The following is a 25,694-nucleotide window of genomic DNA, read 5'->3' as shown; positions in this document are numbered from 1 at the left end:
GTAATTAAAACCTGCAGCTCTTAAACATGACTTTTTATTATGAGAATGTTTTCTTTTCGTATCCCCAGCATCTAACAAAATGTCTTGTACATAGCATGTGCTCAAAAAAATTAATGGATTTATTCACTCATCTAAGCATTTATTAAATATCTAATATGTATAAGGTATTAATTAATGAAGCAATGATCATCTTATGCACAATAGCATATACTTAAAAAAATGTTTTATTGTTATTTTTTCCATTACCATTTAACCTCCTTATACCCCCTCCCCCGAATAATCACTGCACGGTTTTCCATGAGTCCTTTTTCCTTTTTGCTTGATCCCTCCATCCCCTAACCACCCTTACACCCCCCATAGCATATACTTTTGATAGATGAGAGGCTAGAAATTTCATGTTTGTGGTCTTTAATGGGATAGTTTTAAATTATAATTTAACTTAAAAGAACTCTTCCTTGATCATCACCTTAGCGCACCAACACAGAGAAAAGCAAAGACAAAGAGAAAATTATATAAATACAAAAGCTCGTTAATTTTGGCAAAAAATCATTCACTCTAGAAAACCATATGTTCTCTTTTGGAAAGAGAACAGGCTCTAAGGGTGAAAATGTGATCTCTTTCAATATTCAATTCCAATGTTTAATGACCCTGATGGTCAAAATAGGTCTTTTTAAATGTACAAACAAAATTTCCTAATATTTGTTTTAAGCTCACTAAGTAGAAGGATAATTAATTTACATTATTCTTCATAAAAGCAGTTCTCCAAAACTAGATTACTCTTTTTTCAGGACTAAACACCCTCCCCGACACAGTATCCCTTAAAATCTGCATATTTTCTTTTCTGTTCTTTTCATTCTTGGCATTTTAAACAATTCCCTCTTTTCTATTTCTAGTATTTTTTCAAATACATTTTTTAAATGTTTAACACCTGAGGCTTCAAAGGTCAATAACATTTTTAAATCATGGCAAAAATGGTCTTCAACAATAATTACAAATTCTTAAGTTATATCTTCCTTAAAGTAGGTCTTCATTGATTCAGAATGAGATGTCAAAATTGTCAATTTTTGAATAAGAAAGTTACATTTCCCATCATAATGAGAATTTAAAAGTTTAAAATACATTCTTATAAAATATATAGGATAAAATCAAGTTTATACTGCCATCTGAACAACCTTAATTCTTTCTCCATCGAGTTCATATTTTCAAAATACAGAAGAATCAATAAATTATATTTCTGACTCTCAGGAGTTAGGCCTAAAAAGATTTTACAATTTTAGGCTTCTGGGCCTACAAGTTTTCCATTGATTCAGTACAATGTCACAAAGTAAAATAAAACTACAGAAAATTTAGTTTTTATTATAACTGCCTCTAGTCTTTCTTCTTAGTTGACACTGAGAAGCTGAAATGCTCTAGAGGTTTTTAATGAAGTAGTGTTGCTTACATTTCCCTCGTTTCAACATCCTTTTCTCTGGCACTCAAGCCTTCTCCAAGGTTTCTTTCTCCTGAAAGGTCTGCTCAACTTATGCTATAACACATCGGGCTGCAACATTAGAAAGGCATGCCTCTTTAATAACTCCCAAACTCAATCTCAAGCAGAAATTAGTTACACTTGAATCAGATGAAATGAAGTATATTTGAGGATTTATGACTTACAAAAATGGCACTTTCCTACAGTTTAAACTACTATGTTTGATGAGATTCAGACAAGTGACTTTTAATGTAAAATACTTCCTGTTCCCCACAGAGAAAGGTATTCTCAGGGTATTTTTCAGACCTTAATGAATATATGTTATGACTTTTAAGATTCATTTCTCTTAAAAAATCAGGCTGGTAGCTTTCAGAAGCCTAGCATGAAGCTACACGTAACAGGAATACTCAGCCCCAAGGTTACTTAAAAACTGACATAGGAATTCATTCAATCATTCAATACCCACTGGGCACCTACTATGTACCAGGCACAATTTTATAATGCTGTTGCTATGCTTTGGGAAAATAGTGTAAAGTACCTACTTTAACAGTTTTGGAACTCACTGTTTTTCAGTATATTTCTTAAATAAAATAACCCTAAATATATTTTTAAGGGTCCTACAGACCAAGAGGAACAAAGGAAAATCCAAAGACTATCTTATAGTATGTCTTGAGCTATAAAACTGTATTTGTCAGGCAGAACAGCTAATGACTTACTTTGGATCTGGTGGTCCATCTGACAGGGGTTTCATTGACAGTTTACACAATGACCTGAATACTAGAAAGGCATCCTTCTGTAAAATGTGGGAAAACTTAGCACCAGGTGAAGGTCCTGAAGAATTTCCAGATTCCTAAACAAGTTAACATACTATGTAAATAAAGATACTTGGCAATGTAAAATCATTTCAGCCTTTTATACATTTTATTCAATTCGGTAATAAGTGGGGTTCTACTGGAAGGGAAACCAAATGAGGAATCTGTCACATTGTTTTTCTTTAATCTGACATCCTATCCCTATTTTCAATAGTTAACACTTAACCAAAGTGCATTCTTTTAAAAACATTCCCTTTTAGTCACCAAATAAACTCTTAAAATTTACCCAGCTCACACTACTGGATTGGCCAAAAAGTTCATTTAGTTTTTTCTATACAATGATCCAAGTGGTGCTTAATTGTCTTTAACTTCATTCAAAACAATTTTGTTAGACTGTATTGTGACAGCTGTCATATCAGTGTGCATTTAAAAAAAACTTATCAAAATTGGTGAATTTTTGTGTAGCCATTTTAATATTGAAGATGGAGGAAGATTTCGGTGTATTATGCTTTGTTACTTCCAGAAAGGAAAAAAACACAACTGAAACACACAAAAAAAGATTCGTGCAGTATATGAAGAGGGTGTTCTAAGCGATTGTATGTGTCAAAATGGTTTGCGAAGTTTCTTAGTACTATTGACATTTTGGCCAAATAATTCTTTGCTGTGGGGCAGTCTTATGCATTGGAAGATGTTTAGCAGCACCCCTGATCTCTACCCACTAGAAGCCAATAGCGGAAGATAGCTGATATATTCAAAATATCCATATCAATAAAATTACTCATGAAAATGAAAAATGCATCTTTTATTTTACAGAATAAAACTAAACAAACTTTTTGGCCAACCCAGTATTACTAACAAAAATTAGCACATTATCCCTGACAAGATAATTCATCCATGGCCTAAACTAAACTATGCTTTCCACTACCTATCATTGGGTGTTTTATGTTTTGGTTTTTTTATTGTATTTTTTCCATAATATTTTATTCCCCTTACATTCTCTTCCACCTCCACGCAGCCCCCTTGTGTTTTTGTCGTATTTTATTTTTTATCTACTTTGTGCAGCTAAAATAAGACAATGGAGACATTCAAAGCAATGTTCAAAAGTTATTAACTAATAAAATTCAGCAAGGCCAAAAAAGCGTCCCACTATGTATGGGGCAATGATTTAGGAACTCCCTTATCTAAAAAGATAAGGATGAAAATACAAAATACAGGGTAGGAAAAATAAAAGAGGAACAATAACCACCATAGTATAAGCCCTGAACAAAGGTAAGATAAAGTTCTCTAGACTTCTAAAATTTCTTTCCCATTATATGACATTAGAATTATCTTGTGAATATTTGATAAAAATTTTTCTTTTTAGGCATTTCAAGCAGAGGTGGCAGAAAAATGTGAACATATGACAAACACTATAGAATTGAAAATTTAGCTATTAATTTATTAAGAAAATTAACTGCTTTGATTTATATCAATGATTTTTTTTAAAAATCACACCAAGTTTTTATCTCCCCAAACTGTAATTAGCCAGCATTATCAACTAGATATATTCACCACAAGGTGTTGGTGACCTAGAAATGTGTAAGATTAACAGAATTATCCCACCCCCATTTATACCTGAGTATCATTGGAAGAGACAGATAACCTGTCATCAGGTAAGGATGGTGTATATGCAACAGAAATTGGTGTTCCTGGAATTCCATTTGCTTGAATATTTTCACTGTCACTACCATCCTCTATAGTTCCAATGTTGCCATCTGCAGTTGCATTTATAGTCCTTTCTCCCATATCTAAGAGGGTAAGAATAAAAACCATGCAAAAATGTCTGGCTTAACTGAAGTATATAAAGTCATGGAGTATTTACAATGAAACAGTAACAGAAAGTGATATGAAGTAACAGATACTGGCACCATTTAAAGGTTAGCATACTTACTAGTAAGTAAATACGCACTTGGACTACATCCAAATATGATCCTTAAGTAGCTCTAGCAATGAAACACAGCTGATGAAAGGCTAACCAGGATTTGCCAAACAGAAGCTCACTTTCAGTCTATATCAGCATTTATTAAACTGGGTTCCAATGACTGTAAATGCCTCTATCCGGTAACAGAAATTCCTTGAAAAAATATCCCATTATCAAGTAAGAGGGAAATGCTGGGAAATAGGTTTCTTTACCATAGCCTTTAGTTTGCTAGTATGCATTGAGTTCTCCAAAGGAGATATACAACATGCAGTATTTTCATATTTATTTTACAATGAGCCCTCTCCCCTTTTTTAGAATGCTTATTAATACCGCTAATAACATATTCCTTGGAACATTACTATGGCAATATCGGTCTATACCCCTGAATATTTCTCAACATTCAGTTTAAGTCATCATACTTGCAATTAATATAAACAGAAATAAATGACTTCCATATAGAAATAGATAATAGAAATAATATCCAGTTTCAGAACTACTCTAATGTGTGATGTATATTTCTTTGAAAAGGAACACAAACATGTCTATGGCCAGAGCTCAGAATTATCCAGCAGGAAATTGCTCTTTTCATGCTACCAATTAAAAGAAAACTATAGGCTAGCATGAGGGAAACATACTGTACTATAAGGAGGACAGATTTTGGAATATGAAAGATCTGTGTTTCAATTCATGTCTCCATCACTTACCTGGGTAAGTTATTTTATCTTTCTTTACCTCAGTTTTTTTATCAGCAACAAAGATAATAATGTCTATGAGGAATCACCAACACACACAGACACACACACACACACACAAATACGTATATAAAGAACACAACTGGTTCTATTTAATATTAGCTATTATTAATTTTATTAATAACTGATAACACATGCTCAATTTTTTATTGCTTCAAGTAATGAAAGGATTGTATCTGGCATTCCACTCTGAAACTGCTCTCTGCTCTCCAAATAAGAACACCCTGGGATAGATTAAACGGGATAATTCCCAAGCATGATCTGCAATTAACAAGTGGTACACGAAAAAAAATATTCATTGATAAAATATATTTGGGTAATTCTATTTACACAAACAAAACAGTTGCTTCCCTAGTGGACCTTTTGGAGCTTCAATATGCAATATGTTAATATCTGACATGCTAAATATGATTATAGATATAGATATATATATCTTAAATATATGAAGTATGTTTGTATATATGCAAAGACTCTGGAAAAAATCATAAAAAATTTAATGATTATTGGAAATTGATAATCATTCCTCAAAGCTCTTACTCCAAACCTTTTTCTCTCTGTACCCAAATATATCTCCTCCCATGGCCCCTCCTCCAGCTTCCCTAACAAAGGCCTTTCACCTTCCACTGAGCTAAGAGGTAGTTAATGTAATATAGGCTTCCTCACTCTCCTCTGTCCCACCATAAAGTTCCCTGACATCAACTTTAATCTTTTTATTCCCTCTCATTTCAGGGGAAAAATATTCCTTTGCATTTCTAAGGTGAACCCTTCATTCACTCTCAAATCCACCTCTTCTTCCGTTCAGTAGTATCTTCCTCTCCTAAGTATTTTCTTGTAATATGACATTTGCAATTTCAAGCACATGCCTGGATCTTCCCCATTACTCAAACATACTCAAATCTTTTCATGCTAAAAAAAAAAAAATCTTCCTTCAACTCTTGCCACACTTCAGCTACTATCTATTTCCTTACCTTTTTAAAAATCAAATTTCTGAAAGGAATAATAAATATTTATTGATAAAACTTTCCTCCTTCTCTTCTTAGAAAATTACTCAAAGGAACTGAAAACATTCTCTCCATTTTACCACTTCCCACAAATTAATTTCTCAGTGCCTCAATTTTCTCATTTGTAAAAACGGGAATAGCACCTATATGATCTTGTTAACCAGTGTCATCTCAATAAATTTAACTCTAAAAAGGGGGAGGGAATAGTAACAGTACCTAAACATCCCAGCATTTGGGAAGGACAAATTGAATAATGCAAGTAGAGCCAGAATATTATTTGGGATACACAGAAATACTAATAGATATTACTGTTTTCTATTTTTCTCCTTTAACTTTCCCTTAACTGCCCCCTAAACATAAGTGCAAACTTCTGTTTTCAAGGAAGTGAATGGAGCTCACTAATTTACCTTCTCCTCTGACAGATTCCATTGAAATTACTAGGAAAAATATAAACAAGAGAAAAAGTCCTTATTAGCACTGGAAAACTCAGAAGGATATGATCAATGGACCAAAATCTTAGAGGTTCAGATCGTTTGATCATACTTCTAGAAGTATATGTAGCAAGGTACCATGCTTAGTCTTGTGCGAGATACTATGAATTACATAAGCTTCAGTTGATTGGTCTCAAATCTAATCCTATCTATAATAACACTATTTATAAAAATGTGAGTGAAATTCCTAACAAACTAAAACATTTTAATAATATAATCCATAAGATAGGAACTGACCCTATATCCACTGTGACTTGGTCATGATAATGAAGGCATAAGAAATCATGATTTTCTCAACAAAGATAAAAAATACTCAAAACCAAATCAATTTAAACATTTCCTAATGTATAAAGTTTAGCATGTTTAGAAGGAAGGAGAATATACCCCTGTACCCTACCACCAAAAACAAAATCAGAAAATGAAATAGCACTAATCATTTTATAATGGGCTGGAGACTATGGGAAATAGAAGGTTTTATAAAAGACTAACTAAAGCTGGAGAAAAAAAAGGAATATTCCACCATAATTAAAGATATTTAAATATATTTTCTACATATACATACAGACTCACTAATTTGAAAAAGAGCTTATATTTTTGCGTTTTCAATCCACATATTATAAAAAAGTCTCTACAGTGAGATGGAATTCCCTAAGACAGAATAAACTAATTTCTAGTGGAATACACTACCTCCAACAACAATGTTCACCATTTCTTCTACAATGCTCTGTACAATGTCTTGTGGCTTTTCCTCACAGTCATGGTTTTCTCCATCATATAATACATCATTTTTAGATAGTGCTTGAAAAAGAAAAAATTCAAGAAAACATTATTTTATTTTAGAAACTTTTACTCTTTTACTAGACATTTATAATGAAAGGTTTTCTTTTAAAAATTAATAAAAGAAAAAATCAAATAGATAAATGAAACTAGAAGCAATTACATATAAAACCTTCAAAATTTATAACCAAATCAAATTTTAAAGTATCTTATAAATTCAAGTCAGTTTCAACAATGATTTATTTGACAAACTATTAAATAATTATACAACTTAGGTGACTTTTCTAGATTATTCCTTTAAGAACCAACATTTTAAAAAGTATTTTGAATGAAACATTTCAAACATGTCCCATGCTTACCAAATAGTATGTTAAATTTAATTAAAGCCTTTTTTTATTAACTAGACTCATCAATAATAACAAACTCATCACTGTGTTCTAATATAGTAAGGTACTTGAAGAAGCAGTATCTCTGGCCATCTTGCCCTCCACCTGTGACTTTCAGCACTTCCTTACTATTTGTTCCACAACAGAATCTACATATACAATGTAAAATTAAATTTAGTAAGTAAAAAAGACTCATCCTTCAACTTAACATTAATTAAAAACATGTAACTGCTGATCAGAACTTCTGAACTGTGTAAGAGATATCAATTAAAAAAAAAAAGACTTAACATTAAGAGTTAGATTGTATGGACTACTGTAGATAAATACAGGATTTCTACAGGGTTTTCTGAAATGTTCAAAATATATCAGGAAGGCTCAATTAGTACTTGAGGATGCTTTGGGAACCAGGACCCGTTCTGGCCCATTGACCTGTATCAGTGGCTTCAGACTGCATATTAACCGTTAGTGCTGCTGTCTAGAAACTGCCACCCGCACCCTCCCACATCACTAAAAGGAACCACTACTTGTAATTCTGGTTTCTAGAAGTCTGTCTTCTCTATTGTTCACTGACCTTAACCTATTATTTGCTGCATTTTACAAAATACTGAATGGCCACAAGGAGAAACTTGATAAATAAGCATGTCAAATCAGTTACCTTATCTAAAAAAAAAAAAATCCGAATACAATAACGTTTAGTCTTCTATGGATTAAAACATATAAATGTCTTGACAGATAATTTTTCTACCATTCTTAAGCTTTATATTTCCATGCTCAAGATGGCAAAAATTAGCTAGTCTGAAAATTAATAGTTTCAACATAACTAAATATACACACGCACTGAAATGTGCACAAAATGACTATTGGATCAAGAGTCAGTTTTCCTATAAATCATATTATAGAAATAGATTAGTAACACTTATTAGGAACACTTATTTCACACAGGAAATGATTAGAGAAGTTCATTATCATGTCCAAAGTCACAAAGCCAGTAAGGGACTCAAAGCAGCTAATGTAACCCAAGAGCATGCATTCTTCTTAGAATTTTAATTTATATCAGTTGTTGGAAGAAAAACATCTTTAAAGCCAACATAATCATGACTATGTCACGGGAGAGTATGTCTTATTTATAATTCTGTATCCTATAAAATACCCACAGTGGTAACCTCACACACAGTACAGTAAATGTTTTCACTCCTTTGGTATCAGCCCATGTTGTTTCTTCTGCTGAAAATTTCTTAAATTTTCTAGCTAGTCAATACCTACACCTAAATAAGAAGGTTCAGCTAAAACATCATCACTTTCTCTGCAAAGGTATGTCCTAACTCTCCTCAGAAGAATTACATTGTGCATACCACTCACAGGATATTTATGACATTATGTCTCATTTACACACTGCTGATCATCCAGGCAGACCATGAGCATCCTAAGAGTAACAGCTGTACCTCCATCAACTTTTCAACCCCAAGTCCTTGTACAATGCCTAGGACAGAGTATGCTAAATAAATGCTGAATGCATGGATAAAGAAACAGAAAATTAAATAACACCCAGCTTTATTAAAAATTAGCCCTTTGACTCAGCCCCTTAATAAGTTCACAGTGAAAGTAAGGGAAATTTTGACAAGGGCAGGCTAGAAAAATGTAAATTGTATAAGCAGTATAGCTTCCCTATTAGCCTCAGTACTGTGAATGCATGCTTGGTTTACCAAAATTATCCCTTTGAAAATAAATGATAAAGTACTATTAAAAAATGGTAAAGCATCTATTTGTGCCAGTGCTGATTTTCATGCCACTATTAGGTTATGGAAAAGATATGGTAAAAAATAAAAATCAAAAGCTGAAAATATTACAGAAGTCTTTCCTCAAGGCGAAGTAAAAACACAGAATTCAGATAAACTATAACTGAGCCCCAAGAATCCTAGGGCTACACACCGCACTGGAAGGCAACAGAACTTCCATATTTTCTGATACCAACCTAAGGAGGATAAAAGGGAACAACCAAACTCCCTGGCAGTTTTATGGAACAACAGCTGGGAACAGACTGACAGTGACAGTGACAGAGGGGAGCTGGGAAGACGAGAAGGGGGGAAAAAGGGGGAAGTGTCTAGTCAAGAAACTAGTATAAATGGCCCATAGACATGGACAATATGATTTCCTAAAATTTTCAGTCACATCCCATAAAACCTTACTAAATAAATGGCTCTCTTGTTTGCTGTAAAACTAATTTTAGTAAGAAAACTAAAGTTCCTGCCCTGGCTGGGGTGGCTCAGCTGGTTGGAGCATTGTCCCATAACCAAAAGGTTGAGGGTTTGATTCCCAGTCAGGGCACATACCTAGTTTGTGGGTTTGATGCCCAGTCCAGGCTGCATATGGGAAGCAATCAATGCTTCTCTCTTGCATCGATGTTTCTCTCTCTCCCTTAAAAAAAAGCAATGAAAAAAATGTCCTCGTGGGAGGATAATAAACAAATAAGTAAATAAACCTGAAGTTCCTAACATGCTAAACAGCCATTTAGAAGCCTTTTTAGTAACACACATCTCCTCCAAAACAAGTCTATGTATCATACTGCTCAGGAGATGTTAATGAATGCACAGTATCATTAACAGATGCCTGGTGGGTTGAAGTAAAATTAACTTTAGCACCTAGGATGGAGAAAGTCCACAATTACCACAATACATCTGATACCCTTTAAGTCACATTACCCTTTCCACATTTCTTTACCAAAAAGCGCATTCCTATACTCTTCCCTAACACACACACACATATACCACCCAACACAACCGTAGCGCAAAAAAGATTACTTTCAGCTGCAGTTGCCTGATCAGCTTCAGTCTGTTCATTTTCTGCACTGGAAATATCAGATCCATTTTCAGGTTCTGTGTCATCCTGAAGGCTTTTATCCACGTCGCTGGTATGGGGATCCAGGTCTCCTTCATGTTCTTGGGATATATGATCAACAGTCTGAGGTGGCAGATATCTAAGGTGAGGTGATTCGGGCTCATGATGGCTTACTGGAGACTGCAACAGATGATGATGGTGCCGGTGCCTTTCTTTCTCCATTTGTTTGGCTTCCTGCAACTGGAAGAAACAGAATAATTTCTAGTATTTGTAAAGTAAGTTATTTAAAATTCGGAGGAATAATGTTACACTCATTACAAATTATAGTCCATCAGAAACAAAGAATGTAAAATCTACTAGAACACAAAACCAAGTAATAGTGGTCACTGCTTAAGGGGATGGAAATTGGTACACAAGAACAGAGATGTAAGTCTTTCACTATATATCCCCTTTTCATTCAATCTGGTGCTTGAATGATGCAAATGTATCACCGAAACAAAACCAAATTAAAAAACCAAATAATTTTAATAGTCTCAGAATAATAACTGTATTGTTGCCAATAGTGGATTTACCTAAAATCAAATAGAAGTTTCAATAAGAGAGGAGGAAAAGTGGATGGGGAAATAAAATATCACATATTCATTTTTACTTATAGACACAGAAACAAAGTCTTTCTAGTAAGATACATAAGAAACTAGTGACAATGGTTCCCTATAGGGGGTAGGGGTCAGGAAGGGAACTTTTCAGTGTATAGCATTCTGTAGTATGTTCTTATATCACTTTATTAAATGTGTTTTAATTAAAATAAAATTACATTTAATAAATAAGATTGCAATGAGTACTTAAATGCCCCTGGCTCGGTCACCCAATAAAAATGAAAAAAAATTCTATCTACAAGTGTTAGTTTTATTTTAGGTGCCCAGTCATTATTATGCATAATACCATCTGTAAAACTGGCTCACTTATAAGATGCTAAAAACAGTAACAATCAGGATCACAACTTTTCATTTTTAAAAAATTTTATTGTTTTTAGTCATATATCTTTTGGTCCTCATGACCTAATAAAAATGATTCTCACAAAATTAATTTCTACAAAGATATTTTTACAGTGTCAAATATGAACATTTCATATTCCCTAGTAATATTCCAGGTTATGTAGAAATACCAGAATTATATGAAATTATAAACTAAATTTAAATGAACAGACTTTAATGCCCAAAAGGCAGAAAGAACCCTATCTACATGGTCTGAATCAATTACTTTACAGACAAGGAAGCTGATGGCCTGTTAGTTGCAGAGATGGAATCAGAACAGACTTTTCAGACCAATTCTTCAGCCCATTCATGAGGAAGTCAACTTCCAAATTAACAGTGAGGAATCTGACTTAGAATCCAATCCAACCCCCAAAATGACTTCGGCTAACCTGCACCATAGTTTACTCGGGCAAGCACATGCTTTGAAATCACAGACAAGCAAGATGTTGAAACTCTAGAAATGTCATTGAAAAGAGGAAATTTTATTGTATGAAAAACATTTTCTATATACTTCTATACTTTCTGGAGTAGGGGTTTTCAACATCAGTACTACTGACGTTTTGAATTGGGTAATTCTTTGTCGTGGGGGGACTATCCTGTGCACTGCAGGTGTTTAGCAACATCCTCATCTTCTACCCATTATATCCTCCTCACCCCAGTCATGATCATCAACTGTATCTCAAATGTGGCTTCAGGGACAAAATCCCCTCCAGTTGAGAACCACTGTTCTAGAGAGAGAAATCAGAATTTTCTCCATGGAAATAATTTTAGAAATGTACATTTTATAGTTTTATTGGTGGGGGAGAGCAGTGGAAAGGGTAGCCATGGTATATATAAATTAGATGTCTAGCTTAGAATTTTAGCAGATGTGGAAGTTAAATGTTGGTCCACCCTTTAGTTTTCTCTCTTTCCTCTCATATTTTTCGTAACTACCCATAGCAAGGAATTAAATACCCTTTGTGACATGAAATATATTCAGAGCCTTTATCACAATTCAGTTATATATTCACTTGTGTGATTATTTGTTTAAAGTTCATCTTCCTCCTCTACATTCCACTGTTTGGAAAATTTCTGAAGGTAGTGGCCCAGTGGTTTTGCTTAGCACTGTGTAACTGAGACCTAGAACACTGCCAGGAAAATATACGGAATGTAGTAAAAACTTGTTGAGAAAGCCAAATGAAACTTATATTCATGCCATTAAAAAGTGATAAAATTGCCCTGTCCAGAGTGGCTCAGTTGGTTGGGTGTCATCCCGCAAACTGAAAGGTCACTGGTTTGATTCCTGGTCAGGGCACATGCCCAGGTTGTGGGTTTGGTCCCTGGTCAGAGCACATACAAAAGGCAACTAATTGGTGTTTTTCTCTCTCACATTGACATTTCTCTCCTTCTCCCTCCCTTCCCCTCACTCTAAAAAAAAAAAAAAAAAGGTGATAAAATTATTTTAATTCACTTTTTCAAAAAAGCAACAAAAATTACTATTTATGGGTGCAAAAAGAAATAATTCAATGTTAATACATGAGAGTAACTGGACAGACTATAGTCGTCGGCAGCCGTCCGTCTCGAGAGACGATGGTGTAGCTTCTTAAGAGTCTATCTGCACCGCCGAGAATGGCTGTGCAGTCCGACTCGGGAGTGACACGGTATCTGTCTCCTCCCGTGTTGAATCGACATCTTGCGATGACGCTGGAGTGTCCTCTCCAGTGAAGCTGAAGCTGCAGAGCCTGGGCAGGGTGATATGGAGGGTCTGCTGTTGCCCATGCAGCAGACCCCCCCTCTCTTCGCAGCTGAAGGGTCCAAGGGAAAGACGGAGTCAATACAGCTTGGCTTCAGGTGCACCGCAGGAGTTGCCGGTGTTGACTACAACGTCAAACCGCCTTAGGGACTCCGGCTCCGGATTTTCTGTCGGGGTTTACTCCCTTAGCCTTTCCCCTGAAGAGGTATGCCGCAAGGCAGCGGAGGTTTTTTGGAATCAGAGTTTTCCTTCTCTGATGTGCCCTGACTGGAAGATCGAACCAGCGACACTTAGCTCGCAGGCCGACGCTCAATCCACTGAGCCAAACCAGCCAGGGGGTACAGACTATAGTACATCCTAGAATATTGTCTATCTGTAAAAAACAATGAGGAAGGTCTCCAAGGACTAATACAGATTGCTTCCAAGACATACTGCTAAGTGAAAAGAGCAAAGTACAAAAGGTTATCTATATATGTGTGGTAGCTAGCCTTTAAGATGGTTAATAATGATTATCTCTACCTCTTAATTTTCAATTCCTTGTAGAGTCCTCTGCTACAGTATACTAAAAATGGTCTGGGTGACCACTTCAAATCATAAGGTAGATACTGCAGCTTCTGTCTTGCTGCTTTATCTGATCATCTTTATTGTGAGGGAAGCCAGTTGCCATATTGTGAGCAGCCCTATGAGACCCATGTGTTAAGAAACTCAGGCTTTCTGGCCAGTAAACAGTGAAGAATGAAGGCCTTTCACCAACAGCCAATTGAGTGAGATTGGAAGCATTATTCTCTAGCCCAATAAAGCCTTCAAATGGCATGGGCATACACTCAGTCAACTGCAAATTCATGTGACAACAAGTTGTCGCAACCACTTAGCATCCAGCTAGGTAATATGTTATGCAGTGATAGATAACTAATAAGGTACCCTACCTTTCGTGTAAGAAAGGTGACCAATGAAGCCACACATAGATCTGCTTTACTTATGCTAGAGAAATGCAGGAAAAATAAACTATTATAGAAACAAAAGAGATTAGCTCTGTCCCAGGGGTGGAAAAAGGAGGGAAAGAGGAATAAAGTGGTAGGAAGGAGGAGGGAGCAGAACTCCTGAGTATATCTTTTATGTAGCTGTGACTCATAAATCATAGTAATGTTTAACATACTTAAAAAATAAATAAGCAATTAAAACTAACATGTATGTGAGGAGGACTGAAATGGAAAACAGGCATTAATAAGTGAACTTAATTATATTACAAAGGAATAACATCCCATTGGAGAGTGTGGAGAACTAACCTAAATAAAATAACTTTGGAAAACAATATTTTGAGTGGGCACTATAAGACAAAAGGAACTACATATAAAATGTTGTAATCTACTTAGCAAATTTACTTCTCACAGTGGTATGGGTTTGCAATTCTAAAACTATTTTGCGTAAAATAGGACTGAAAAAACAATACATCAGAGAAAATGTAAGCTATATTTCTTACTGTTTAGATAAAGTTACAAATAAATAAAAGAAGGACAAAATAAACCCTATAGTATTGGACTGGAATAAGAACTACCCATATAAACACACAGTTTTTAAAATACACAGACAGTCTCATACAGGTGTGTGGGGAGGTAGGGTGAATATATAGCTAGTTCTACCTAATGAAAGAGCCTAGAAGCAATAACATCCCAGTGGCAATGAACATACCTAGCACTCAGATTTTGGTTTCTAATCACCATTCTCCAGCTAAAGGAGCCAGGGCTCCTTGCTGAAGTGATTGACTCCGTGGCTGAAGCAGAGAAAATTGAAAGTAGGCCTACAACATCTTCAGATTCCAGAAAGTAAGGAGGTGCTCAAAAAAGCATGGAAGCTTGTCAAAGGGACAGAGTCCAAAGCTGGAATAATTTGGGCAACAAAATAAATAATGACAATATCGGACTATAACCACTAGAATAAAATAAATATCCATGAATACAGACTGATACAAATAAAAAAATTGAATAAACAGAAAAGAAGGAAAATAATTCTGACTAATACATACAGAAGAAAAGAGAAACAGAAAACCACCATTAGGGAAATGCCACAGTAATATCTTTTGCCAACAACATTCACTTATGGATACCTAAGTTGAGGTGGGGGAGTGTGAAAAGGAAAACAGAATATTTATATAGATTTAAATTATCTTTTCCAAAATATCTATTAACTTCAAAAGAATAACTAGTAACTTTATAGTAGAAGAACCTGGCAGATACCACCTTAACCAAATCAAGATGAACACCACCAGTAATAAGACATACCAACATCATACATTCCTAACATAATACATTGAAATAGGCACAACATTGCTTCAGAGATATTCTAGTAAAAAGTGGACAACCTTATTCTAATTGCAAGAAAGTATCAGATAAAATAAGGGAAATTCAACAAAATAACTGATCGGTATCCTTCAAAAGCCTCAAGGTGATAAAAGATAAGACTGAGAAATAATCAACAACTAGAAAAGACTAAGTCATGACAACTCAAGGGATATTAAATGCAAGGTGGGATCCTGGCCTAGATGTTAAAACAGCAAAAAAAGACATTAATGGGAAAATTGGCGAAATTCAAGTAAGGTCTCTAATGGCCTCAACAGTATTTTTACCAACATTAATTCCTGCTTCTGATCATTGCAAAATGATCATGTAAGATGGTGGCATTAAGGAAAGCAAGAAAAAGAAGATCTTTCTGTAACATTTTTGCAACTTTCTGTAAGTTTAAAATTAGTTCAAAGTAAGTTAAAAGATAGTTTTTAATTAAGACCTAGACAATTTTAAAAAATAAATGATTCTCTAGCTGCCGATCTCTTACGCCCAAAATATGTATTTCATCATTACAGATATGCATTTTGTTTGTTTTTAAAATTCAATGAATAATCTTATACCAGATGAGATCAAATTAAGTAGTTCTATATCTATATCACACTCACCTACTAAACGGAAGTGCAATAAAAATATCAATTCATAAACACTTCCATGAGGATGATGGCAATCAATATCATTCAAATTCTACTTGTGAACAATTAAAAACATATCTTATCCAAAGTGAAATCAGTAAACCTCAAAACAAAACAGAATAAAACAATACCATATCTCTAATAAGTAGGACTGTAAATGAAAGTCATTCTTCTCTACAGACACAAAAGATTTCATTATAAATTTCGGTAAACTCTTTTCTGTATATGATACCTGTGGTGTTCTATAAAATCTCTTTTTGTTTTAATACTTACTGCTTGGTTTTCCATGCGTGCAAATATAACGTTTAGCATCTGAGTAAGAGTAGCTTTGGCTGTTGTCTGATTGATGAGATTTTTGCTTGCTAAGTAGATATTGTAACATGTTCTCACAGCCTGCAGTACCGTTCCTTCATGAATTTCTATGTGTTGAGATGTTACTGCAGTAAGTAAAGCCTTAAAAAAAAAAGACAAAGTTAAAGCAAATTTCTGCATCCAGAATATCAGCACAAAAATGTATTTTTATATTAAAATTAAAACTTTCAGACACTATTACCACTTTCAGCTATGCACTAACAGAATATTTTAGTATTCACTCACAGAATTTCCACCTGCCTTGAATATATGACCAACTGTTAAAATATGTTTTCCTCATTCTAGCAATAAATAGTTCCCACATTATCCTCCCAAACCTAGAACACTAGAAAGCCATTCAACCCATTTGTTGTCAAGCCAAGTTTCACTTTAACATAATTTAGTTTACTAAAATGCCTAACATTAAAACTGTGTCACAGTGGAACACAGACATGCTTCCTATGATACAGCAGTTGAATTAGACCGTCAACTTTGGAGGATACACACTGGGTCTTACTCACCTCCAAATTTTTCTGAGATCTTTCTTATAGACTGGACTAATTAAATGTGCTGTTATGGTTAAAGATGTTTACAAAATGTTTTACAATAAAGAATTTAATATAATCCAAAATGAATCCCCCAACAAAGTGAGTAACTTAATGTGAATTTTCTTATATCAGTTTACTTGCAAATTCTCAAAAGCAAGACCTCGTACTTTTGTCCTCTTCTGTCTTACAATGATATGCAGAGACAGCATTGAGTATATGAGCATATGCTAGATAAGTCACGACTGACATGAAATTGTAAATGACAGACCAAGGAGATTGGACAGCTTTTTACAATAAAGATACTACATGACTCGTGAAGTCAATACAGTTATGAAACTGGAAGACTCAGAAGGGACTGTAATCACACATGAAGGAACACTCTATACATATAAACAATTTCAAAAGTTCTATTAGTATAATACAATAAAATTTTACCAGTATATAGACATACCACCATTACTACCATTAGCAGTAACATTAAGAATTCAATATTTATAACAGATTAAAAACACAACTGAGTGATTTTCTTTAAAGGAGTTTAATCAACCAGGAACACAGCACAAACCCAGGATAGGGTTTACCTGGGCAGGGTCAGTAGATAGATAGGTGCAAGGAAATCAGGAAAGCTGGTACTTAAGGAGCCCACATGGTGAAGCATGGGTCTAGAGCACAGACTACAAAGGATACAGTAGTACAGAAGAAACTACAGGGGTTGTAGGACTTTCACATGGAAACCTAAAGCTCAAAAGATGCAATTGTATGTTAAACATGCCAGAAACTGAAAACGCTAATAGACTCTGGGGTCCCAACCCTAAATTGAGACCTTCAAAATAAAAGATTTGAAAATACAATCATGAATTCCAGTCAAGATGGAGGAGTAGGTAGAAATGTTTTGCCTCCTCACCCAACCATAGAAGAGTTACAACTAGATCTCAAAAACAAGTAACAACCAAAACTGTCAGAAAATCAAGCTATATAAAAGACTAACAACCAAGAATTTAAATAAAGAAGCCACATTCATCCAGATGGGTAGGAGGGGGAGTTGTGGAGATGGGGTGGAGAGTTGGTGTGGCTTGGACAAGGGGGGGCAGAATGGATGGTCTCACATTCACATGTGATGAATAAAAATTGGGAGGGATACTCTGGGAACAGCGATCCTAGCCTCAGGCCAGACCACACAGACCAGGGTTCCAGCATCACGAAGATAAACCCCTATCACCTCTAGCTATAAAAACCAGTGGGAGTTGGGGCAACAGAAGAAACTGCTGAATTTTCAATGCTTAAATGGCTTGCATGATCTTAGAACATATGCAAACCCCAATGCAGCAATTGGAAGGGCACCAATCGCATAGAGAAAGCGGATAAAGTGACTGGAAACCAGGTGAGTGGCAGGCAAATAGCCCAAAACAAGGTAGTGGCATTGTCGCCTCTCCGAGCCCACCCCACAAATAGAGGTACAAAGTGGTGAAGCAGGTGGCTCTGCCTTGGCTATTAGCTAAGGCTCTGCCCCACACAATTTACAGGTGCCTTTGCTATATAGGCCACACTGCTAAGACAGGGAGTAAAAGCAGCTCTACCTAATTCACAGAAACAGAGAGGATGCCAAATTGAGGAGACAAAGAAATATGGCCTAAATGAAAGAACAGAACAAAAACTCCAAAAAAGAACTAAAGGAAACAAAGACAGCCAACCTATCAGATGCAGAGTTCAAAACACTGGTGATAAGGAGTACACAAAAAAAATAAAGGAAGAAATGAAGGTTACACTAAGTGAAATAAAGAAAAATATATAAGGAGCCAACAGTGAAGGAAAGGAAGCTGGGATTCAAATCAACGATTTGGAACATAAGGAAGAAATAAACAACCAGTACAGAATGAAGAAAGAAGAATATTTTTTTTTTTTAAAGGAGAGTTTAAGAAGACTCTGGGGCATCTCCAAAAATGCCAACATCAAATCATAGAAATGTCAGAAGGAGAAGAGCAAGAAATTGAAAAATTATTTGAAAAAATAAAGAAAGAACTTTCCTAATTTGGCAAAGAAAATAGATATGCAAGTGCAGGAAACACAGAAGGTCCCAAAGAGGACCACACCAAGACACATCATAATTAAAATGTTAAAGGTTAAAGATAAAGAGAACATCTTAAAAGTAGCAAGAGAAAAACAGAGGGTTACCTACAAAGGTGTTCCTATATGGCTATCAACTGATTTCTCAAAGGAAACTTTGCAGGTAAGAAGGGACTGGCAAGAAATATTCAAAGTGATGAAAAGCAAGGACCCATAACCAAGATTACTCTACTCAGCAAAGTTATCATTTAGAATGGAAGGGCAGATAAAGTGTTCCCCAAACAAGGTAAAGCTAAGGAGTTCATCATCACCAAACCATTATTATATGAAGTGTTAAAGGGACTTATTCAAGATAAAGAAGATCAAAACTATGAACAGTAAAATGACAACAAACTCACAACTGTCAACAACTAAATCTAAAAAACAAAAACAAACTAAGCAAACAACTAGAGCAGGAACAGAATCATAGATATGGAGATCATATGGAGGGTTATCAGTGGGGAGGAGGAAGGGGAAAATGGGGGAAATGGTGCAGGGAATAAGCATAATTGGCAGGTACAAAATAGACAGAGGAAAGTTGAGAATAGTAAAGGAAATGGAGACACCAAAGAACTTATATGCATGACCCATAGGCATGAACTACGGGGTAGGGGTGGGGGTTGCTGGAGAGAAGTGGGGTACTGGGCTGAGGGGGGCAAAGGGGGAAAAAATTGGGACAATTGTAACAGCATAATCAATAAAATATACTTAAAATAAATTAAAAAATAGGCTTCTTCTAACAAACTTTTGGCATTCACCAATAAAATTCTCTGATACGGGGTCTAAAAAGCACCCAAATAACCTCTATCATAGTTGGAAAGCATATAAAATGACCTTTCCAAATATTTTCCAAGTAAAAGGCTTTTTAAAAATAGATAAAAAATAACAAATTTACTTTATATAATTATTTACCTTTATTATTTGCAACTGAACTCCTTCGTCTGTTTGAGGACCTTGGAAACAGCCACAAATTGTTTCAATAATTCTATCAATTAATTTTTTGCCTGGCGTTGTGCTATCTGGAGCATTGCCAGTCAAATGCCCATAAGCAATAAGTTTCTGAAATGGTGAAAATAAAGATTCTAATTAAGCCAACTAATATATATAATAATTAAATACACATTAATTTTACAACATACAATTTTATATATATTAAAATTTGTATATAACATCAAGGTATAATCAAAGCCAAGGCAATACAAACTTTTCATGAAGGAAGCTTTATTAGCTGTAAACATGTGAAATTATTTACTGTATTAACCACACACACCAAAAAAGGGCAATAACTACAACAAAACCATCAGGTGAAACTTTGAGAAAGCCAGACCTTGGAACTTCTCTCTGATGAATTAGAATAGCTTACTGCTTTCTATCTAAATATTATTGATATTGCTTTTGTGAAAGCTATCTTCACTCATTTAAAAGACCCAAAATCTCTTTCCAAATTACAATAGATCTGTGAATATACAGAAAACCTAATTTCTCCTCACTGGCTGCAATAAATCACAGATTTGTTCAGTACATCCCTGGATGGAAGGCCTTAGATGTTGTAATTTTAATTTTTCAAGAAAAACAAGATCACGACTCAAACAAGCATATCCTTAACCCATCTTAAGAACGTCACTGAATTGTTAAATAGGTATACAGTACTCCCTCACTTATCGCAGGTTATTATGTTCTAGACCTCCCTGCGATAGGTGAAAATCCACGAAGTAGGAACGTTACATTTATTTTAGTATTTATATATATTTTAAGGCTTTATAAACCCTTCCCAAACACTTATAAACCGTTCCCAGTCCCTTATTAACCTTTCCCACTCCCTTATTAACCTTTTCCACACTTTTATAAACACTACTTATGTTCTTAAACATATTCTACACTCTTAAACCTACGTAACTTCAACAACATACGTATATAGTACCGCAAAATTTCGTGATGTAGAGAAAAATCCGCGATAAATAATTAAATATAATATTTTTAAAAATCCTGCGATACAGCGAGGCCGCAATAAGTGAACCGCAATATAGAGAGGGACAGTCCCTTGTGGTTCACTTATCGCAGCCTCACAGTATCGCAGGATTTAAAAAAATATTATATTTAATTATTTATCGCAGATTTTTCACTATATCACGGGATTTTGAGGTTTTGTATACATATGTTGTCGAAGTTACATAGGTTTAAGAGTGTAGAATAAATGTAAGGTTCCTACTTTGAGGGGAGGGGGTCTGGAACGTAATACCCACAATAAGTGAGGGAATACTACTGTACTGTAATCTGCCAACAGCGAAAACACCTGAAAATAGCAGAACCTCCATCTAGAGGTTTATCTTACAAACATGTAAAGGAATCCACATGTGTAAGTAAAACAGAATAAAAAGATTTAAGGAATCTTCCTGATATATATAAAAGTCAGAGCTAAAGTCCAACAGTGAACATAAATATTGGGTTGGCCAAAAAGTCGGTATCGTTTTTCTGTAAAATAAAAGACACATTTTTCATTTTCAGCAATAACTTTACTGACTTGGATATTTTGAGTATGTCAGCTATCTCCTGCATGATATAATGTGGACTGTTCTGAATTAATGTCTCAATTTGATTGCTCTCAACTTCAACTGATCTACCCGACCACAGAGCATCATCTGGCAAGAAACCTCCAGCACAAAATTTCGCAAAACCACTTTTGGCATGTTAGATCAGTCACAACACCTTCTCCATATACTGCACAAATCTTTGTGTGTTTCAGTTGCATTTTTAACTTCCTTGAAATAATAAAGCATAATATGCTAAAAAATGGTGTGTATTTTTTCCATCTTCAATATTAAAATGGCTACACAAAAATTAACCAATTTTGTTGTTGTTGTTGTTTTAATGCATGATGATATCACAGCTGTCACCATACAACCTAACAAAATAGTTTCAAATGAAGTTAAAGACAACTAAACGCCACAAAAGCCAACTTACAGAAAAAACCAAATGAACTCTTTGGCCAACCTAATACTAAATTGTCAACATTAGCCTATTCTTTTATATAAAAGAGCAGGCATTCAGTAAAATTATTTGCAAATAATGATGTATGTAACGTCAGCAGCAGGTTAAAAGCATGGTTCTTGCATTTCACTGATGGAAAAACAGACCAAATCATGACTTTCACCATTGATAATCTCAGTAAAGGTTTTGTGATTCACTAAGCTAACTAATGATTTTTGTTACCATTAAACTAAAATCATTACTTTTTAAAATCCTTACTAGAAGACATGCTTGGGGGGGTTGGGGGGGGCAAATATGTGAGAGAAGCATCGCTGTGTTCTCACACGCACCCTGATCGGGAATGTAACTGCGAACCCTTGGCCTATGGGACGACGCTCCAACCAGCTGAGCCACACCAGACAGGGCTAAACTAAAAATAATTTTGCAATTGTTACTGTCTCTCTTGTACATAAGCAACCATTTGGTTTCTTATCAAAAAGAACGTTAAAGGCTATCATGGAAAATGGCTGAATCCACTCTAATCTTTAGAAACACATTCCTAGTAGACAGTTTTTAGCTAAAGCCATTTTATACATACCTGTAAACAATCTAGAGATGTACTAACTATGCGGGGACATTTGGACTGGCAGGCCAATTCAAAGGGTAAGAAGTACTTGTCTGCTTCAATAAAATTTGACTTTGATTTCACCGGTGGAAGGGTGCTTGATCCAGCTTTTGCTTCTCCATGAGGAGGACTAAAGGAAAAAGAGAAGTCTGATTAGAATGCCACATTTATCATACTGATGATAAACTCATATAAAAACACAGAACTTTGGTTGTAAAAGGAATTTTGCTAAACTGGTCTTCATCTTCCCTTATTGCATAAGGAAACCAAGCTCAAAAATTATCTGATCTGTTAAAGTCAAACACTAGTGGCTAGAGCTATAACTAAATGCAAGAAAATAAAGAAATTAATCATTTACTTTAAGTAAATTATTTAGGTTACCAAATAATTCAATATTTAGTAATCTTGCTAAATATGAATCAAATATAAGCAGACTTTAAAGTGTATTTGTTATTTCAGAAATTTCCTATATACTTACTTACAAGATCTTTTTATATTTGTAAGTATGCTTACAAATACATTCTTAAAAACCATTTTTAAAATTAATTTTATTTTACAGATCACATGGAAAAAATCTGCCACATTAAAATATAGACAACTATATTATTATTTTGACCAAGACTGGCAAGTGTGCAAATTTAAATTATTTTTACTGAAGAAAAGAAACCCCACTAACCTCTGTTTTTCAGTTTCCGCTTTTATTTCCTCTGGAGGGGGAAAAGCATATGTTAGAAAACTTGACAAATGAAAGATCATTTAGTAATTTGATTACAGGTTACATAAACTAATTTTTAATTTCTATAACAAACTCGGAAGCATACAAATTAAAAAATACTAAAATTCTACTACTGCTAAATGTGTTAATTTATACAAACAATTTATAAAACAATGCAAAAATATAAATTAACAGCAGTAAGAATAGGTATAAATACATATTGCTAATTCCCCAAAGTATTTCCTTTTCTAATAGTCTTTCTTCCTTTCTTTCTTTCTTTCTTTTCTTTCTTTCTTTCTTTCTCTCTTTTTCTTTCTTTCTTTCTTTTGTCAAGGAACTATGTATATTAAGTAACCTTATATTCACTGATGCACTTCAAGTGAAAATTTCATTCTACAATGATCAGAGTAAACTGATAAAATAGTGGTTCTCAAAGTGTGGTCCCAGAGCCAACATCAGCATCACACGGCCCCACACCAGATGTACTGAACCAGAAAACCTAAGTGTGGAGTCCTACAATCAAGTGTTTTATGAAGGCTTCAAGAGGGTTATGATACACCACAAACAAGTTTAAGAATCACTGCTACAAAGTGGTTAAAAGAAACAAGGGGAAGTCAGGTGGTTTTCAACTCCTTTGTCTATAGCCATTTACTGTCCCTCTAAGACATCTTAGACTAGCATTTAAGTCTATGGTGAAAAGGAATTCCTTTTCATTTTTCTCAAAATATCTGAATGTCTACAAATTAACTATTTTAATAAATTAGAGCTTAGAAACAGTGTGCTTCAGGTTGGCCTTCGACAGCAGTATCAAGAAGTAAACTAATTAATTCTCAATTATTAAAGATCAAAATCTTAGGAGAAAAAAAATTAAAGCATCAAATTAAAAAGTAGCATACTCAACCTAAAAACCACAAAATGCTTAATTGTGAAATATTTTCCTGTTAAAAGTCAGAATCATGGCAAGATACCCACAAAGAACAAAATATTTTTGACATTGTTCTAGAAATACTAGACAATGCACATATATAATATTGGATGTGATAAGAAAGAAAGGTCATCTATCTTATCATTTCAGTTCACTCTTAAAGTGAAATAAGATAAAAATTGGGTGCTGGATTTGTTTGTTTAGGGATATTTAGGATTTTTTTCTTTTTTAACTGTGTAGTCATAGCCCTTAAAAAACCTTTGTTATTGGAATTCTTTCAGGAATTATTCTCTCTATCCATTAACTCTCCCCATCCCTTCATAACTATTTTTATAAAAATTTGTTAAAACCGTAGAAACACAACCACTATGTTATATATAGAAGAAAAGGTTAAAATTGGTCACTGTCAATTAACCTGAGTATAGACTTTAAAATATTTTGAAAGAAACAAGTTTTATTCCTTTCAAGTACATTAAATAACTGGAACTAAGTCAACACAGTTGATATGGCAAAGGCCTTGTTTAATGAATAGAAAGTAAGTTACATACCTGATTTCCTAAGTAAATTAAATATTCCCTCTCTTTATTTTTACTATCAACTTGCTTAGCAGCTTTGTTTCCCTCCACTGAGAGTACAAATATAAACTTCAAAATAATACTTATGTGAATCAACAAATTCTATCATCTATACACTACGAATGATTTATCTATCTTTCATGACATCATTTTGTTTTATACTGTTAGCCAAGCAACACTATTTACTCAATGCAAACTAAAATGGTAATCTAATGAAAGACCCTGAAGTCAAATGAGTAGTTTTTAAATAAATACATTAGAATTTATATACCTAGTATTAATCTTCAAAGCAGTAACTTGGGAGGTTATGTATCAATTATCATAATACTAGCAGTACTCAAAATATTTGTAGAATTCACTGTTGGCAGTTCTTTCCTGCCCACTTCCTTCTTTTAAATGAATCACCTCACAGAAGGGAAAATCTCTAGAAAGGGAATCAGATTCTAACCACCAATTAATCACAGGTGGCATGGAGCCAAGTATGAAGAATGGTAGGTGACTATGGAAGTTCTTCAGTGCTTCTGTGAACCATCTCATATTGTGTGTGTACAAGCACTGTTCTGGAAAAAGAGTACATAACTCTATTCTCAATGAAGCATGTAGCCCAAACTATAAAGGTGATAAGAATCAATTAAGAATAATGATTTGGATCACCTATGGCAA

General features: G+C 34.5%; 1 protein-coding gene across 3 annotated transcripts in view; it reads right to left on the bottom strand.

The window, feature by feature from the left end:
* The window catches only part of ARFGEF1 (ARF guanine nucleotide exchange factor 1), a 108,098-nt gene that overhangs the window by 56,023 nt on the left and 26,381 nt on the right, over positions 1–25,694 (bottom strand). For 2 of the 3 annotated variants that reach the window (XM_090283599.1, XM_090283597.1), the window contains exons 2-9: positions 23,493–23,523; positions 22,790–22,946; positions 20,137–20,283; positions 16,496–16,675; positions 10,446–10,722; positions 7,172–7,282; positions 3,895–4,067; positions 2,185–2,318 (exon numbers count right to left, since the gene is read on the bottom strand). In XM_090283599.1, the coding sequence (XP_090139725.1) occupies positions 2,185–2,318; positions 3,895–4,067; positions 7,172–7,282; positions 10,446–10,722; positions 16,496–16,675; positions 20,137–20,283; positions 22,790–22,946; positions 23,493–23,523 (1,210 nt within the window). The remainder of the gene's footprint in view (positions 1–2,184; positions 2,319–3,894; positions 4,068–7,171; positions 7,283–10,445; positions 10,723–16,495; positions 16,676–20,136; positions 20,284–22,789; positions 22,947–23,492; positions 23,524–25,694) is intronic. The other variant, XM_090283598.1, reaches the window with a different exon arrangement.

Source organism: Furipterus horrens, unplaced genomic scaffold, assembly GCF_987537825.1.
Source record: "Furipterus horrens unplaced genomic scaffold, mFurHor1.1.pri manual_scaffold_7, whole genome shotgun sequence".
NCBI classification, from domain to species: Eukaryota; Metazoa; Chordata; class Mammalia; order Chiroptera; family Furipteridae; genus Furipterus; species Furipterus horrens.
Note: the sequence above shows the minus strand (reverse complement) of the source record. Positions and strands in the feature narration are given on the sequence as shown.